General features: G+C 60.1%; 1 protein-coding gene across 4 annotated transcripts; it reads right to left on the bottom strand.

The window, feature by feature from the left end:
* Nucleotides 1–297: 297 nt before the first annotated feature.
* TBKBP1 (TBK1 binding protein 1) lies at nt 298–17625 on the bottom strand. 4 transcript variants are annotated; one of them, XM_038547519.1, is made up of 10 exons: nt 17479–17625; nt 15250–15509; nt 14761–14883; nt 14414–14518; nt 13218–13398; nt 12461–12636; nt 12200–12261; nt 3634–3752; nt 2737–3458; nt 298–1896 (listed from the first exon to the last, which is right to left on the bottom strand). In XM_038547519.1, the coding sequence occupies exons 2-10, from the start codon at nt 15472–15474 to the stop codon at nt 1768–1770; spliced, it is 1842 nt and encodes a 613-aa protein (XP_038403447.1). In that variant the 5' UTR covers nt 15475–15509; nt 17479–17625; the 3' UTR covers nt 298–1767. The 4 variants fall into 4 exon arrangements, with proteins under 4 accessions (XP_038403447.1, XP_038403448.1, XP_038403444.1 ...); XM_038547520.1 differs by lacking the exon at nt 17479–17625 and adding an exon at nt 15919–16790; XM_038547516.1 differs by lacking the exon at nt 17479–17625 and having other exon boundaries at nt 15250–15909.
* Nucleotides 17626–17851: the final 226 nt, after the last annotated feature.

Genomic DNA, 17851 nt, shown 5'->3' with positions numbered 1-17851 from the left:
CCAGGATCGCGCCCTGGGCCAAAGGCAGGCGCCAAACCGCTGCGCCACCCAGGGATCCCCTATACCTGTTTTAAATAAGCTCCATGTCACAAGTCATTTGTGGCCACTTGCATACCCATGTCTCCACAATCACCCTAAAATATGGATGGATGGCCCATGCATCTCCTCCTTGTTCAGTGCCCACTTTGCTATGGTTGTGGTTCCTTGAGAGTTTGCAAAACCTCCTGCTACCAAGGGTTTTCTCTCCCCACCCCCACCCCCACCCCCCACCTCAGCCATGGAGGGCACAGACCAAGAGCAGATGGAACAGGTAAGTTTTATTTGGATTTCAACTTGTTCAGAGAGCTCAGGGGCCCCCACCTCCCTCTCCAGGCCCCTTCCCCTTCCCCCACCCTAGGGGGACACTCAAGGTACAATGCCATGTGTCTCTGGAGTCCCTTGGCCCCTTCCTGCCTGACACACCTCTTCACTCCCCTGCGCTGAGGAGGAAGGGAGGGGTGTGAGGAGGTGGGGGAGGGGGGCCTGGAAGTGTTGGATCAGAATGGGACATGCACTGACAGTAGCGCCCACTGCCACCGGCCCCGGGGCTGAGACCTGGAAGACGCTCGCAGTGGTGGTAGTGGTGGGGGGGAGGTTGGATTCATCGTGGGGCAGCAGGCTCTTGCCGCAGGAAGCTCCCCACCTCAGCCCTGGGGACCCCCTGGCCTCCTGCTTACCCATCCTTCTGAGGGTACAACTCTGAGGTAGATTTCACAGAGGGAATGTGGGTCACTGGGGGATGGAAAAGGGGTTAGCTCTTTTGAAGTTGATCTCCAACAGCACCCTGGGCCCATCCGCAGGTTCCGGCCTGGGAGGCAGGGCTGATGACACCCACCCAAATAACAGAGGCCGAGTCACACACGGGCTCCAGGGCACCCGTGGTGTCACCTGTGATATCAGGGACCCGACTAGGGTAAGGGTGAAGGGGGGCATCTGTCTTAACAATCTGTGTCCTGGTGCTAGTGGGATGTGGGGACCTGGGAGGCTGGCACAGATACTGCCCTGGCCTGGGGGTCACGGTGCAGGGTGTCCCCCGTGCCCCCTGCCCTCAGGGCAGCCTCTGCAGGCTGAATCCTCCCAGTCCTGCAGGGTCCTCCCTCTCCACTCCTACCCTCCCTATTCCCCAGAGGAGCAGAGCATGAGGAGAACAGGACAAGCCTGCAGGCAATGGCCAGAAACAAGATGCCTCCTTCCCCCAAGGGGGCCCTGTGCCAAGAGCCCCAAGCTGGCCGTAGGATGGAGGAACCGGTATCAGTGTACAAGGCAGGCTCCGGGCCCCCATAGGGAGGCACTCCCTGGACAGAGCACAGCCTGAGGAAGATGGACATCTGGGGAGAGGCTGGGGGAGCGCCCAGAGTCCTCTGACACCCTCCCCCTCCCCTGGGCCCAAGCACTAGACATCTTCTTGGATCCAACCCTGTCTTGAGAACGGAAAGGCAGAGGGAGAGGCTGGGTGGGGTAGGCCCCTCCCCATCCCAGCCCAGATCCCTACCTCCCCAGCAGAAGCCAGGGAGCTGGGGAGAGCCTCGGCTGGCCTTCCAGGAAGAGCCAGGGCTGAGTGGTGCCTAGACCAGGGAAGACGGCACACACATGGACTCAGTAGCTAGTGGAGGTATCTGGGGGTCGCAAGGGGCAGGGGCCCCCCACGAGATTCATGCAGCATTCAAAGTGAGTGTTTGGGGGTGATGAGAGAAGATGGAGAAACAGCCAGTGGGTGGGCGAGGCACCCTAGATCTTGCTGTTCTCCAGGTGGGAGTCAATGTGTTTGATGAGGGCATCATCTGGGTACCCGACGGGGAAACCTAGCTGGCAGAGGGGGCAGCTGCGGATATCAGAGCCCACTGTCTCCATCAGCAGCTGTGGAGAGAAAGGGGAGTCACTTATGGTCCCCAATCCTCCCTCGTGGTCCCCACAGCCCAGCCTGCCCTTTCCTGAGACCCAGGGAAGGCAGGGCTGTCACATGCAGAAAAGGTCTGCTTACCCTTTGTTGGGCACCATCCCTCCTCCACCCCCCTCCCTGCCACCTTCCACCAGTTCAGCATCCATTCCCCCAACCCAGGGCACAGGACCCCAGGAGGTGTGTATGCTCAGCCTGCCAGGGCATCTGCAATAATGAGGGAAGCCAAGACCCAGACATGCCCCCAGAATGACTAAGACACGGCTCCCAGATAACTCAAAGCAATGGATAATCCCAAACAATGTATAACCCAAAAATAATTTTCTATCTGGCTTTAGAATATATTTTGGTCCTTCCAGGTGGCAAGGGTTGGCTCTGACATTCAGGAAGCTCATTATTTCAGTGAAACGATAGAGCCCTGAGACAGACTGTCTTCTAGGACAGCCGGGAAAGAGAAGCGGCTCTGAGGCCAGATGGAGGGAACTGGATGAGCAGGCCTGTCCTCGCGTGGGCCCAAGACCTGTGGCAGTCATCACGTCCTCCATCCCTAGTGTAACAGCAGAAGGCTTTCGGCTCACTGTCTCGCTCTCAGGAACCCTCTAATGGATTTAGGGCATATAATCACTGCCCTCATTTGGCAGATAAGTAAACCGAGGATCAGAGAGGGTCAGTAACTTGTGCGCGGTCTCGCAGCTTCTAAGGGTGAGGCCCGGAATGGAACCCAGGCCCACCCACGCGAGCACGGGGGCAGAGGCAAGTGCGGCCCAGGGGAGGGAGCCCCTCGCGGGCGCCCCACTCACGTTGATGGACGGCCAGGACTGCGCGTGCTCGGCGTGGGCGTAGGCGGCGGCCGGCGCCTCGGGGATGGGGAAGCCCGCGCAGAAGGAGGCGCAGCGGATGGTGCCCGCCTCGGGGCTGGGCGGGCTGGCGGGCACGGCCCACTCCTCCTCCTCCGACGGCTGCTTCTCGAAGCGCAGCCGGATGCCCTCGAAGGCGCGCCGCGGGCTGAGCGGCCGGCCGGGCCCGTAGAGCTCGCCGTAGGCCCGCGGCTTGGGCAGCGTGGCGGCCTCGGCCTGCAGCCAGGGCGGGGGGGCGCCCGCGTAGGCCGCGCCCTCCGCCAGCTCCGAGTAGCTGCGCCGGCCCTGGAAGCCCGCCTTCACGTGGTGGCTGGGCGGCTTGGCGTAGGCGCGCTCGGCCGGCGTCCGGTCGCCCGGCGGCGGGGGCGGCGGGGGCCGCGGCTGCGGGGCCGGGCAGGCGGGGGGCCCCGGGGAGCGGCGCTGCGGGCTGGGGGGCTGGCAGGGCGGCGGCACCGGCGAGCGGCGCTGCGGGACGGGCGACGGGCAGGAGGGCGAGGCGGGCGAGCGGCGCTGCTGGGGCGAGGGGCACGGGGGCCCGGGGGAGCGGCGCTGGGGGGCGGGGGACTGGCACGGGGGGCAGGGGGGCGCGGCGCGCGCGGGCGGGGAGGGCGAGGGGCACTGGGGGGCCGGGGAGTGGCGCTGCGACAGCGGCGAGTGCCTCTGGCCTGGAAGAGAAGCGGGACGGGCGGGCGGGGGGGGGGGGGGGGCGGACGGTGGCGGGGAGAGGGCGTCAGAGGCGGGGAGCCGCGGGCCGCCAGCGCCCCGCTGCCCCCCCCTCGGACCCAGCTCCGGGCCTCCCCTGCCCCGCCCCACCTCAGCCCCACCTCGGCGCCATCTCACCGCCACTCCGGGCCTGCTCCTGCAGCAGAGTCCTCAAGATCCTCCCCTGCAGGGAACTCAGCTCCCGAAGCCGGCCCAGCTCCTCAGTCAGCTCCGTGTAAGCCAGCGCCAAATTCACCCTAAAAGACATCCCCAGGCAAGGCTTGACTCCAGCCTGCCCGACCCTGAGGTCAGAGGGCAGGGAGTTGAGGAAGGGAAGGGAGGTGGCTTTACTGTCGCCGCTGTGGAGGGAGAACTGGCTGTGCCCCAACCTCTGGCTCTCCTGGGGCCCTCCTACCCCAAGGGAGAAATCCTCTTGGGCTTTACGGTCTACCTCAAACACTGCCTCTTCCAGGGAGCCTCCCTCTCTTCCCAGTGAACCTTACCTTAGGCTAGGGCTGTGGCTCCCAGACCACAGGCTGGGGAGCTCAGTGATTCCAAGGGGTCCCTGAATGCGTGTGTTCACCAAGCACTGCCTGTAGCCTGAGCACATCTGATACAGGTGTATGTGAATGTGAGCACATCTGATACAGGTGAATGTGAAAACATGTGAATGTTTTTCTAATCTATGCAGAAGCTGTGGTGACAAACAGATTCACCAAAAAACGGCACTGTATTTAGAGTAGCTTTTAGTTAACTGTGAATTTTCTCAAAGAGCGAATACTAAAAGTGTGAGTACAAACTGTGTGTTGGGGGCAGGGGTCCGTGAGGAGTCCTCACCATTGAAAGGCCGGGGACCCCAGTGTTGTACCGCCTAAGAAGACCCCCTTTCGTAAGTAAAGACATGGCCTTCTGGCTCAGCAGAGGAGCCAAGTGATAAGCTTAAACCCAAGTCCACCAAGTTCTCAGTCCACCGCCTCGCATCCACGTCAGAGCTGCCCCTAAGAGTGGTGCACCTCCCGGGATCTCCAGGGAGTCCTTTACACGGAGGTCTTTGTGAGCAGCGGCTACATACCACACACCTCCAGAGGGTGCCACGCACAATAAGCACTTATCAGAAATTGCCCTGTTCTGGAACTGCATTGGCAGTTCTTCAAAAGGGAGCATTATATTCCCAGTACCTTGCCCAGGCCTGGCACCCAGAAGATGGTTGGGAAGTAAAGAATGAGTTAAGCCTCCCTATCTGTTTGCCTTTCTTCTTCCATTTCTTCCTCCCACTGCCTCCTGGGCACCCACCTGCGTGGAGCTGGAACAGGCTCTGAACTTAGCAAAGACTTCACCCACTTCCTTTTCTCTTCCTTTCTCTTTGGGTCACTCTGACCCAGGACTACAGAAGGTTCTCTCTCTCAGCACTGACCTTCCCCTCTCCCAGCCTGGGCTGTGCACCACCAGGGAGCCCTTCCTGACCTCACATGCCTCTCTGTGGTCGCCTTGGGTCACTGCTTTCATCTCTGTTTGGGGCTTGGACACACAGCCTGCGAGGCGGGGGCTTGGTTTCCTTGAATCTCCCCGCTCCCTCACCAAGTCCAGAAGGGACTCCTGAACTTTGTGGAAGGTAGGGCTGGAGGGAAGTGGCAGGGAGAGGCTCAGCCACTCTAGCGGATCTCCTCCCAGGGGATGCCCTCTTGCTCCAGGAGCTGTAGGGAGCTGGGCATGAATGGTGCTGGGGGAGGTATCTCCAAACCCTGAGGAGCCTGTCCCTATTCTGATGTAATGGTCATGGGAGAGAGGATGCGTGTGCAAGGGAGGGAGTGAAGGCTGGAGTGAGGCCAGTTGAGTGTGAGGAACAGGGTGTGTGTGTGTGTGTGTGTGTGTGTGTGTGACCCTGGAGGAGAGAAGGGGAAGTCTTGAGGTTAGGGCTTCAGAGGGCAGGAAAAGCTGAGGTGCAGAGGGTAGATAATGACTGAGCTCCTTCACTCTGCGCTCTCTGCTCACTGGCTGGTTCTCTCTTGCTAGTCCCCGGGGCAAGCTGGGTGATGTGGGAGGCAAAAGCCCCTCCCACAACAAAACTATTTTTAACCCATTTGGGCCAAAGCCAAATTATTGCAAAGAGGCTGGGATTCTGGGGGACAAGCCCACTTCCTAGGGAGAGGGCTCACTACCCATGTGGGGATGCACAGGGATGGAAGGGAGCAGAGAGGAGGAAGTCCTTTGGGGAACCCTGGCCGAGGTGCTGGAGGCTCAATCCCATCACGTCTCAGCCCTCATGTGATGTGTCCTGTGTTCCCTGAGATTAATCTCATGGGTCTTTGGGAAGAAATGGCATCTCCCCCATCAGACCAGAAGGTCCAGCCTGTGTGTCCCACGTTAAACTGGGGACTCCCCAAAGACAGGCTCCCCTCTGCAGACTGGGCAAGGAGCTCTGTCTCCCCATCAGACTGGGGGCTTTAGAGCACCATGCTGACCCCTCGTTGGTGGGAGAGGAGGAGGCTCTGAGCAGGGCACTGATGGGAGCATCTCCCCTCTGACTAGCAGCCGCTAGTTTCTCTCCCCATCCGCCTATACTGCTGTATCTCAGTGACAGATACAGGTCGTTGCCTTCACACCCTGCTTTGGAGATCTCACCTGCCACACTCAGTTCCCGAGCTCCTATCTCTCCACTTGCCTTCCTCCCCTTGTCAGCAGCTACCCCAGTTCCTACTGCCCTGCTCCTGACACCCTCCTCACAGAAAAACAGACAGGCCAGCAGGAAGTAGAGGGAAGAAGCCCAGAGCCCAGAATGCCCAGCCCCTCCCCAAGCTCTGCCCAGGTACTGGGAGAGGGGGCTGGTGAGGGCAGGTGAGGATCTTCCTCCTGGAGCACCGGGCAGCCTCATGGGCAGCCTCACAAAGATGTCTAAGACTCCCCTGAGCAAGGTGGTGGGGCCTGACCTCCTGACATCCCCTGGCCCTTAGGAGCTTCAGGACCGCCCCTATCTTCAAGCATCTCTTCCCACCTCAAGATGCACAGGCCCAGGCTGCTAAATTCGCTAACGACCTGAATGACTCACATTAGAAAACACTGCCAATTCAGTGGAAAAAAATCTCAACTTCACAACACAACCAAGGCTTGCGCACATGCACCTGAATACACATTCCATTTCCTGGCTTCCCGGCCCACACCTGAATGCTAGTTCCCACCATCACGACTGTTTGGGAAGCATGGGTCAGGTGAATGGCAGCCAATGGCTGCTCTGGAGCACCTTTTTATCGCTTAAAGTATGGGGGAAAGTTCTATCTACATCTCTCAGAACCTGGGAGGGACCTAGGGAGAAAAGAATGATAGATGATCTTTATGAGTGCTTGACACGGGCCTGGCATCATTCTAAACAACATTCCTGAATCTTGCCAACAACCCCAAAGTGTTGCCACTCCTCTCTCATGTTACAGATGACAAAAGTAAGGCTTACAGAGTCATCAAGCTGAGGAGCAGTGAAGGTACTGAAACAGAGCTCTGGCCCCCAGGCCACTGACCGCTTAGCAATGTACTGCCTTCCAAGAGGATCAGGAAGGGGTGGGGGACAGGAAGGTGGCAGAAGGGAAAGATGAGGAGGCAGCGGCTGGGGAGTTCCACAATAGCCTGAGCATCACCACCCCTGCCCCCGGAGAGAAGAGGAAGGTGATAGATGTTATGGGAAGATCAAGGCTATTAAGAAGCTGGCTCAAGGTCACAGAGCCGTGGTGGCACAAAACAGGGATTCAAACCTGCTCTTGGCACCTCAGCCTGCTGAGCTGGCACCTCAGAGGAGCCAGAGTGCAAATGACAGAGCTGGCAGGAAGGAGGACTCCCTCCACTGCAGATCTTTCCATCCTTCATTGATTTATCCTTTCATTCATTCTTTCCACGAATAATTCAGGGATCTCAAAATTTCATCTAGAAATAATGATCTTAACGGTGATTGATAAAGCAATTGAGATGAGGACAGTCAGGAACATCCTCCTCTGCTGAGAGGCTCTTTCTACCCCAAACCAACTGTGAGGCACATGGATTTGGTGGTGCCTTTCAGGGAAGTTCACTGAGTGCCCGTGCTGGGTGGGCCACCATGAGGGCCAGTGCGGGGCCATGGGATTGGAACTAGGGATGGACACAAAGCCACAAGCAAGGCTGGGGTCAGGCTCAGATGAGGGCTGGGGCTGACAGTTCCATTTTCCATCAAATCAGGACTGTGGACACAGCTGGGGTCAGGACGAGGGGCAGGGTTAAAGGCAGGGCTGGGATCAGTGTCGGGGTAGGACTGGGGTCAAGATCAGACCAGAGCTGGTCCTGGGGTTAGAATAAGCAGCTGACTCAGGCTCGGGAGGCCAACAGACATCCAGCATTCCCAGCCCTTCCAGCTTTGCCCAGAGCTGCCCCCCACCCCTGCCAGCTGCTCCCAGCCAGCTCAGCCTCGTGGGGGACTTTAGGGACCAAACTTTCCACCACCCACGGGCACACCCAGCATCAGTCTTCCCGCCCGACCCTCGGGGAGGGAACCACAGGCACCCGGCCGTGGAGCGGACTTGAGGTTGCGGGCCACGGGGAGGAGGAAGTCGCTCTGCAACAACCCAGTGCTCTACCACTTCCTTTTAGGCGCCTTGAGCCCCTCCACTCTCCTCAACCAGCTATGACTCGAGGTCCACAGAGCCCCTGGCTCTTCGTGGCAGCCTTGCCACCTTCCCAGCACAGCTCGATGTTCGCTGTGTCTGGAAAGCCTCCCCAGCTACCACTCAGCCCAGCAGCTCGCACTGGGCTGGGAACCAGAGGGTGGGTGTCGGGAGGGGTGGGGCACATGCATCCCAATTTGCCCAGGACTCAGGACCATCCTGGCTCACACCACTTGCCCCAGCGTAATTACTAAGGTTTTGAAATGTTTACATGTTGAAAATTTCACTTTCAGAACTGATCAGGTTTGGTCAAAAAAAATCATCTGATCATCCCTCGTCCGAGAGCCTCCTACCTGAGGAAGAACCTGAACCAGAAAGATACCACAGAGGTACAATCGGCCCATCTGCTCAGGACCCACTTTGTATTTTCACACTTAACTTCCTTGAACCTCAGTTTGCCCAGCAGTAGAAGGGGACAATGCCCCCGCCACATTCTCTGGGAGAGGATGAGTTTGTAGGTAAACTGCCTCACCTAAGGTCCTGCATGGACATGGACATGGACGAAGAATCAGGAGTGCCCAGGACACAGGTGGATGAAGACAGACATTCATTTTGATCCTTTTTTGGAGATACCAACCAGCTCAATGACTCTGGCTTAAGAATGAAGGGAGTGTACACCACTTCCCATCCAGTAGACTGTGGGGAAGAGCTGCTCTCTGCCTTCCTGGCAAGGAAAAAGTCAGAGGCAGATTCAAAGCCCACCAATCCCTCAGACCACAATGAGAGCTGCTCCCCACCCTTGGGGAGTCCCAGGGCTGCAAGTGCTCAGGGGTTAATTCCTGTGAGCACCCTTGCCCTGGCTGAAGGAGATTTGAAAGAAAGGAAGTAGGGAGGGTGAGAAGCGTGAAGGGGGAGGCCCTGGGCCTGCTGGTTCTGGGGCATGAAACTAAGTTCAGGGTACATGGGGACGGGGGTCTCCGACTTCCGTCCTGACCCACCCCACACTGCCCTTGACCTCTGTGCAGAGTTTCCATCCTCTCTCTCCGAGTTCACACTTCTCCCCCACCACTAACCGCAGCCCACGCAGAGGCTTGTGGGCGGAGAGAGGGCTGGGGGGGGGGTGGCGGAAAAGAGCCAGGGCTGCAGCACTGAGCCCCCCACATCGGGGGGGAAAGCAAGCCCTATGGTTCTCTCCCTCATCGCTCACAGTGAGCCCCCATCTTCTCTCTGGGAGTCCCCCTCCGTCACTGGGCCCTCACTGTCTTCACGGGCCTGCCTACTTGAGCCCCCAGCCCCCTCAACGAACCCCAACTCCACAATTTCCCCTCCGCCCTCAGCACTAGCCACGCCCTCAGAAGGGCCACACCAGGACCTATGACTCTGAGCTGGGCTCAGAGGGGAGGCAGCTGTGGGTTCTGCGCACCCACCTTGACTGAGACCCCCCTCCTCCTACGGTCTTTACCTCTGTGCATCCTAAGGAGTAGGCTGGTCTTCACTCTCACCCTCCCTCGTCATTGCCTTTGGTCCCTGACTGACCTCCAACAGCTCTTCTTCTGGGACACTCTGTCCCTTGGGCACCAGCTACTAGGTGCTGGGCTGACCAAATAGCAGGGCAATCGTGACCGGAGGTCAGACCCGGAGGGTGGCAGAGTGGCTTGGTCTGGTCTGGACAGCCACTTTCAGAGGTACACTAATGACCAGAGCTGGCGGACTGGGGACTGGGATGGGAAGGACTGGGAATCTTTGGGGCCCAGACTGCCTCACAAGCCTGTCCCTTCAGCATGGGTAGGACCACTGCAGGGAGAGTAGAGGGAATTAATCGCAGTGGCAGTATAAGGGAGGATATTTTAACAGGACTCCCAGAGTAAAACTGGCTGCCCTAGAGGTATCCAAACTGAGACAGGTAAGCAGGAACACACAAGGCTCCCACAGATGGGCAGCCTGGATCCAGGGATTTCCCTCGCCCCCCTGTGCGTAACCTAGCCCTGCAGTCCTTTCCTAGGAAAGTCCACAGGGACAGCTCCCACTAGCCTGGACGGTCTGGACGAAGTGGAAGGAAGAGGAGGGGCTGCTGGGGGAAAGTGAGCTGAGAGCAGGTGACTGAGGCTTCAGGTGGGAGGACAGGGGAGGGAGCACTCGGGAAGCAATTACCAAAAGGAGCTGAGTTTATAAGAAAATAAAACTGCCGGGGGAGTGAGGACTTCCTCTGAGAATTAACTCTTGCCAAGCTGGGGCTGTCCAGAAATGCTCTGCTTGCAAAAAAGTGTGAAGCTTGGCAGGCAGAGCCTGGCTGGCTCTGGGGTGAGAGGTCCAGAAGGCACCGATGCAGAGTCCCAATCGTCGGGATGGAGGGGAGGAGCCAGAGGTCACCTCTGGTAAGAGTGGCTCCGGCCAGCCCCTGGGCAAAGCCAAAGCGCAGCTTCCTCAAGCCAAAGGGATGGGGTGGGAAGGGAAGGGAAGGGAAGGGAAGGGAAGGGAAGGGAAGGGAAGGGAAGGGAAGGGAAGGGAAGGGAAGGGAAGGGGCTGTGCTGGCCACAGGGGCAGGCAGCATGGATGCTCTGATCTCTACCAGCACCTTATGGGAGGAGTTCTTTCTCTCGCTCACTTACAGCCCTGACCCCTTGGAATCCACCATTCCTTCTTTGGCCTCCCACCCTTATCACCTTCCTCTCACATCTCTCAGTAATGACTGACCTCTGAATCTACAAGGGAAACCTGGGGTCACAGAGCTGAAGTCGGTAAAGCAAAGCCACTCAGCATCCCTGGGAGGATTCAGAGCCTGGCTGTTCAGATTCCAGCCCTGCCAAAAAAGTCCTCTCTCTGGATTCCACCAGCTAGAGGAGCCTTCACTGCTGGTCTGCTAAGAGGGGGTTGGACTCACTGAGCCATAAAAGGCTCTGTGCTATAACTTTTGAGGCAAACTAGGCTTCTAGAATGTGTGTGTGTGTGTGTGTGTGTTCTGAGTTTGGGCACATGGGCTAGGATGGGCTCTGAGCCTCAGCCACAAGCTAGGGTGCACCACTGCACAGGCACCCCAACACCGCCTAGCAGCCTAGCTGAGGGATCCCACCTACCAGTCCCACAAATTAGGTTCTCACACCCCACTACTATCACAGCTCCACCCAGGCCCTTACCCCAGGGTGCAGAGAGAAGTGAGGGGTACCCCCAGGTGGCCAGAAGCTGGGAGGAAGGTGAGAAGGAAGCCTGCTGGAAGGAGGACCCCTGGGGTCCTATAGCTGGGGATACTGTGGGTTGGAGACTTCATTCCCATCCCTCTCTGGGCCCTGGCCCTCCCCTCCAATGAAAGTATGGAGCCTGTGCCACAGGACTGGTTTCAGGGGAGAAGGCTTAGGCGGAAGAAGGTTTGTGCTCTACTTCTCAGAAAGCGGGAGAGGATGAGTTCAGGGTGCGGATGTGAAAAGCATCAGGCTCACTGCTATCAGGCTGCCATCGCCCTCTCCCTTGCTGCCCAGTGCTGCCCTAGAGGCCCCCACCATTCGACTCCCCACTGACGGAGCTCCATCCCTACTCCCTGCTGCCCTTCCCTCCCAGCTGGATTTCCAAGGGACACCCCAGCAGAACAGGCTCTCATTCCCCTCCCTGCAGCTACAGAACACAGTAAGCCCCTCTTCTCAGCCTCAGCTCTCTCCTGAAACAGGAAACAAGGCACCACAGATCCTGAAAGAGACCACTTTCTTCCTCCTCACCAGGGAGGGAACAGTTAACCCAACGAACTGGCCTTGTTACTGGGAGAGAAAATGGGGCCCCAGAGAGGCCTAAAAACTCACCAGGGGACACAGAACACAGCAGTAAAGCTGCTGAAAAAATCTCTCAGCCCCTGATACCTCACGGAGACATAAGTTTGGGTGCCAGAAGAAAGCAAAGGCAACATCCCAGAACTTCACCTCCTTCCTGTAAAGGATGCAAAGCCACACAAGCCAGCCAAACCCCACTGCCCTGATGCTAGAAAACAGGGCCTCTGACCAACACAGAACAGGAGAAGTGAACCAAAAGGGGGACCTGGGAAATGCCACCCCCAGGGCACAGAGATTATTAAGAGAGAGAGGATTTCAGATGGGACTTACTGATCATCCCCGACTCTTTTCACCCATGCCATGTCCCGCTCTGACTGATTGGAGGCGAGATCCTAGGAAGGAAGACTGAGGTCAGATGCCAGATGCCAACGTAACCTTGCCCAGCCCTCCCCCACACACACACACACCGCCGTTTACCATTCCCAGGGCCAGTCTATACCCAGTGAGGAAGTCCTGGGCCTCTAAAGGCTATTTGCAGGCCTCTATGGAGCTCTGGGCAGGGTCCTGGGTGCCAGTGCCCCTGCCCTTTACCTGGGCCCGGCTCTCTTGCAACTGCTTCAGCTCCCCCTGCAGCCGCTCGCACTCAGCCTGGAGCTGTTCCTCCCGAAGTTGAGCCCCCCGGGCCTCGCCCTGGGCAGCCTCCAGGGCCTCTTCCAGCCGCCGTCGCTCCAGCTCACTCACACTGGCTGTGGGGCCTGGCCAGCCTGCTACCAGGAGGGAGGATAAAGTCAGGCTAGGTCTGGCTGCTGGGACCCTCCACTGACTCCCAGAGCAGAAGAGATTGAAACAGGTGAGCGTGGCAGCATGAGAGATCCAAAGGGGCCAGCCAGAGGCCAGGTACCCCAAGATGCCTCTGCTGAGGGCCATAAAGAAGGAGGGCCTGAGCTGCTACTTCTAATCTTCCTGGAGGCCAGGGACAAAATAATACTGTGGCCTCGAATAGGGCTTCCCTGGCCACATTCAAATCTCCAAGCATCCTCTGGCCTCTGCTAATCAACACCTAGGACAGGATGGGGATTCTGAGTACAGGTGCCCTCTGCTGACACACACGAGAACTGCATGGGGGTAGCCAGGGAAAGCTGGTGGTAAGGGAGGGGGTGTTGATGGGAGACACTGCGTAAGGGAACAGGTGGGAAAGAGGGATACGGTAATTACGGGAGAAATTTAAGACATTATAGTGGGGTGTCAACTATCAATCCCAGAAGGGAGAGGTGTCCAGTGATGCTGAAACAGGGGGGTAGGCTTGGGGACTCTAGGGCAGGAACATCGGGGGTCGTAGAGATCTCACCGTGACTCAAGCCAGATCCTCCTCTCAGTGCCAAGTAGTGCAGGTCCAGATCAGCACATGGTGGGCCAGGGGTGGGCGGGGGGCTGGGGCTGGGGAAGGCGGCGTCCCGGAGACTTTGCTGCTGTCGTAGCTGCTGTTCAAGGCCACAGATCTGCCGCAGGTGGGTCTCCACCAGGGCCCGCTGCGGGGAGAGACAAAGGGGTGGGGTCTGTGTGGGACCAGGGAACCCCTGAGGGCTTCACAAACCCAGGATTCCCCCACTTCTGGGAAGCCATCCCTCCTAAACTGAGCTGAGGCCCCAAGTCACACATCCCCACTGCACTGCACTCGAAGTGGCCACGAGTGTGAGGTCTTGTCTCCCAACAACTGCAATGCAGATGTTTCTGGCTGTTGCCCCTTTGCAAGGTTAGAGTTAATGCCTCTTCCCTGTCATGAACACACGGGACACTCAGAAGACCACAGGATCCCTCGGTCCAAACAGAGCCACCCCCTCAGAAGCGTAAGGACTTCTATTTCCAGATGTGACAACCATTCTGGACTTTGCCTGTCTCATCTATAACATGGGGATAACCACACTTACCTCGTAATTTTGTTATAAGCATTAAAATGAGTAAATGCATCTAAAGTGATCACATCAGTGCTTGGCACACACTAAAGGCCATGTTGAATGTTTATGATTCTTAAGGCAGAGCATTTTTACACAGATGCCCCGGAACAACCCAGCAATGCTGTTACCATGTACCCTTTTCAGAGGAGGGACAGAGGCTAAGCGACTGGATCCAGGTCACAGGCAGGAGTTGGCAGAGACCGTGTGCTCTGACTCTGACGCCTGCCCACCTGCTCACACACGTGGCCATCCCCCTACTCAGAATCGCACACGTGCGGAGACCCATCCCAGCAGTCACAGAGACCCGATGACCTCTGCCCTCACTCACACAGCCTTCCAGGCACAGTGCCCCAGGCACAGAGTCGGCCCAGCACGAGACCCAAACATACACGGAGGCCCAGTCTGCTAGGCTGCATGGCCAGGGTGTGCTGGGAGTCACTCGCAATTTGTGTGACACGCTCAGCCCCACTCACCAGGGGGATGGGCACTCAGAGACACACAGGAACCCACAGACACACACACGTAGGGCTGCACACCGTCACACGACAAAGGTCACACCCTCAAGCACCCCCAGCTCCCTGGGCCTCACCATCTCCCCCAGCTCGGTCTCCAGGTCGCTCTTCTCCACGCAAAGTTTTTCATAAGCCTGGATCATCTCCCCAAGCTGTTCCTCCTGTTCCTTATTCTTCTGCAACTGGATGGGGCCCGGAAGGAGGGGAGGGCATGCCACGGTCAGGCCATCCTTGATGTGGGAGCCCAAGAGCTCCCCGAGCCTCCCGCCCACATGGCCAGCACCCAATGGAGGGGTGGGAGACGCCCAGCCCATTCTAGGGGAGACTGCGGCCACCTCTGATCAAGGAGACAGGGGCTGGGGTGTGGGGGAGGTGTTAGAAACACCGTGAAGCAAGGAGCTCAGGGAGCCCAGCCTGGGCTTACCTCATGCTGGAACTGGTTGAGCCGTTGCTGCAGGCTGACCTTCTCCATCTCCAGCAGGGAGCCATCCTTGATTTCATACAGGGAGAAGCCGTGCTCCTCTCCAAAGTCGTTGATCAGTGGGTACTGTGGGCAGGCAGGCCCTCAGGAGAGCTGGCACCCAGCTCCCTGGCTGGGCTTCAGCCTAGGGCGGGCCCCCACCCCACAACCTGCCTTGAAGTCCTGGTCCCTCCGTCCCCTGCTCACTCGGGATCCACACAGCCTGGAGACATCTCCCACCAACCACATCTTGAGATCCAAGGTCCCACCCCTTCGGCCATCAGGATGCCTTCCTGACCCTTCCCATCCCTCATGGGAGACCCTCAAGTTCCTGAGTGTGGATCCTGGACTCTCTTTGGGATTCCTGGCCCTTGGCGGCCCCCATCCCAACACACACACAGCTAGCCGCCCCCCCCCCCCCCCCCGGCTCCCCCATCTTCTCCAAGTTCTGACCTTGATCTCGTAGACTTTGAGACGGCGTCGGAGGGTGGCATTCTCCCTTTCCAGGCCTCCCAGCCGCTCCTTGATGTCCCCATAGGCTGTGATGAGGGCAAAGTGGGAGGCGGAGCACATGTCCCCCCCCAGCGAGGGGTCTCCTGGGGCATCCAGCCACACCTCACTGGGCCCCAGTGCCTCCTGGGTCAGGATGCTGATGTCATCTTCAAACATGGACTCCATGGCAAGGGCCCGTGCCTCGGCCCCCACTGGGCCTCCTGGGAGAGCAGGAGCAACGGTGGAGAGGGCAGCCTGGAGATTGTCCCTGATACCCCTGCGACCTGGGCCGAGGAACGCTGTGGCCGGGAATGCTGTGGCCCGCCGAGAGAGGCAGCTGGGGAGCTCCCATCCCATCTCCTCCCCAAACCACTAAGCCCTGTCTTTTCTGCTGCCTTTAGGGGAAGGTGCTACAACCAGCCAAAGACTTGGGGGTTAGAGGAAGGCCAAGAGGGCCAAGTAAGCCAGGCTGCCAGCAGCAGGGAAGAGTTCCTCCCAGAACTCAGGGAGACCTGTGGACAGGAAACGACTGCCTTCCTGTCAGGACCCTGCCAGGGACTGCCCTGATGTACTCCTCAGCCCCCCTTCACCCCCCCAGGCCTCAATTCCCCAAGCCCCTCCCCCAAGTACCTCCAGGCCAAGTTCATTCCCGGCCTCTGGCGCACCCCCCCCTCCTCCCTAAGCCCCAGTGCTTCTGGGAGAGTCAACCCCACCACAGCCAGGGCCGGCCTCTGTGGGGACCCCACCCAACTTCCCAGCTTCTTCCTGCAGGATCCCAGAGTTCAGGAAAAGGAAGTGCCTCCCCCACTCACAGCAGAGCTGTGGCAACCCTCCAGGCCTTCCTCGCCTCTGACCTGGGACCCACAGGAAGTCCTCCCAGAGCAACACCCAGGGAACCTCCCAGAGCAACCTCCCAGGGAACAACACCGTGGGGAGGAGAGGGGAGCCCTGCGAAGGGGCTGCCCAAGAATTCCCTAGCCCGCCAATGTGTTCCAACGTAGGGGAATGGGGAGCCCTGAGAGGGGGCAGGAATGACTCAGGGCTCGGAGAGAGTAGGCGAGGGGGTGCGTGTGTACTTCTCCCGGCCCTGTTTATGAATGTGTGTCTGTGGTTGGCATGTGTGGGGGGGAGTGTGTGTGTCTGTGAATGAGTGTAGGTGTGTCACAGTCAATGAGTGCCTTCGCAGGGCTGCGGCTGGGGGTCGGGAGTGGAGTTGGGAAGTGGCCCGGAGGCCGTGTGTGTGTTTGTGTGTGCACGCGTGCGTGAGCGTGTGTGAAGGGTGGGCACGTTCGGGGCCGTGTGTCACGTGAGGCACTATGGGAATGTCCGAGGTGTGTGTGTGCGCGCGCGCCGGAGCGTGTGTGCGCGTAGCAAAGGGGGCTCGGCTCGGCGTGGGGTGCGAGTTGAGGCAGTGGGGTCCGCGACCTCCCACGGCCCGGCGGCAGGAGCCTGGAGTGAGGAGGGCTCAGGCCTGCGCCCCCACCCCCACCCCCACCCCCACCCCCCACTAAGTACCAGGCAAACGCGTGTGACCGGGTCTGAGTAAGGAGTGTGTGCGCGTGTTTGTAGGGCCGGCCCCACCTTTAACCCCTTGCTCCCCGGGCAAATCCCCTCCCCCAACTCCGCCCGCCGGCGCTCACCACACCCCCTAGCCCCCCAGCCCGCCTCCTCGGGCCCAGCCCCACCGGCGAGGGCTCCGTGCCCGGGGCCGCCCCACAGGCGCTGCCCTCCTCCGCATTGCCCCCGGCCCGGGGCGCCGGCGGGGAGCCGCGGAGGGCGGCTGGGGAGGGAGTGCCCGCTCGGCCCCGGGCCCCTCCTGCGGCCCCTTTAAGGGCCGCCCTTTAAACCCCTTCAGCTCGGCCGACAGAAATTGTCGCCCCTCCCCTCTCGGGGGCCGAGACCACGCAGCCCCCTCCCCCACTGCCGGCCGAGCCCCGGCCCCCAGGCGGCCGTCCCCGGGCCGGGGAAGGGGGCTCCCGCGGCGGTGCGGCCTGAGGAGCGGCGGCGGAGGGGGAGAGGGAGGGCGGCGGGGGGGACGCGGGCGGCGGGCGCCGGACCCTTCCCCTCCCGGGCCCGCCGGGGCCAACTCGCGGCCGAGCGCCCGCCCCCTTCCTGCGGCCCACCCTGCGACCCCGGGGCCGGCCGGGGCGACGCTGCCCTCCCCCCGCCCCAGCCCCGCCGGGGACTCACAGCTGCTGCCGGTTCCTGCTTGTAATCGCCGCTTACCCCCTCCGCCTGCTCCCTCCCCAGACGGGCACCGGTGCCCCCACCCCCCTGGCACCGCGCTCCGCTCTCGCCCTGTCGCCGCCGCCGGGTCTCTCCCCACCCCCCACCCCTCCCCCCAGCCCCCCTCCCTCCCGCCCGCCCCGCTCCTCCTCCTCCTCCGCCGCCGCCGCTGCCTCCTCCTCCTCCCCGGCTGCTCCGGGTTTCTCCAGCTGGGAAGGCGCCCGGGACCCCGCGGCCGCCGCCACCACCACGTGGCGAGGGGCGGCCGGCCCCCGCGGTGCGGCGCGGCCTGGCAGCGCGCCCGGCGCCCCCCTCCCGGCTCCCCGCCGCGCCCGGC

Source organism: Canis lupus, chromosome 9 (genome assembly GCF_011100685.1).
Source record: "Canis lupus familiaris isolate Mischka breed German Shepherd chromosome 9, alternate assembly UU_Cfam_GSD_1.0, whole genome shotgun sequence".
Lineage (NCBI taxonomy): Eukaryota > Metazoa > Chordata > Mammalia > Carnivora > Canidae > Canis > Canis lupus.
This window is presented reverse-complemented; position numbering and strand designations above follow the sequence as displayed.

Coding starts and splice junctions, on each gene's coding strand:
- TBKBP1 (XM_038547516.1), bottom strand. CDS start 15,645: ATGGGATGGGAGCTCCCCAGCTGCCTCTCTCGGCGGGCCACAGCATTC. Junction 13,399..14,413: donor AGACCGAGCTGGGGGAGATG/GTGAGGCCCAGG, acceptor CTCTCCCCGCAG/CGGGCCCTGGTGGAGACCCA. Junction 12,262..12,460: donor TGCAAGAGAGCCGGGCCCAG/GTAAAGGGCAGG, acceptor CTTCCTTCCTAG/GATCTCGCCTCCAATCAGTC.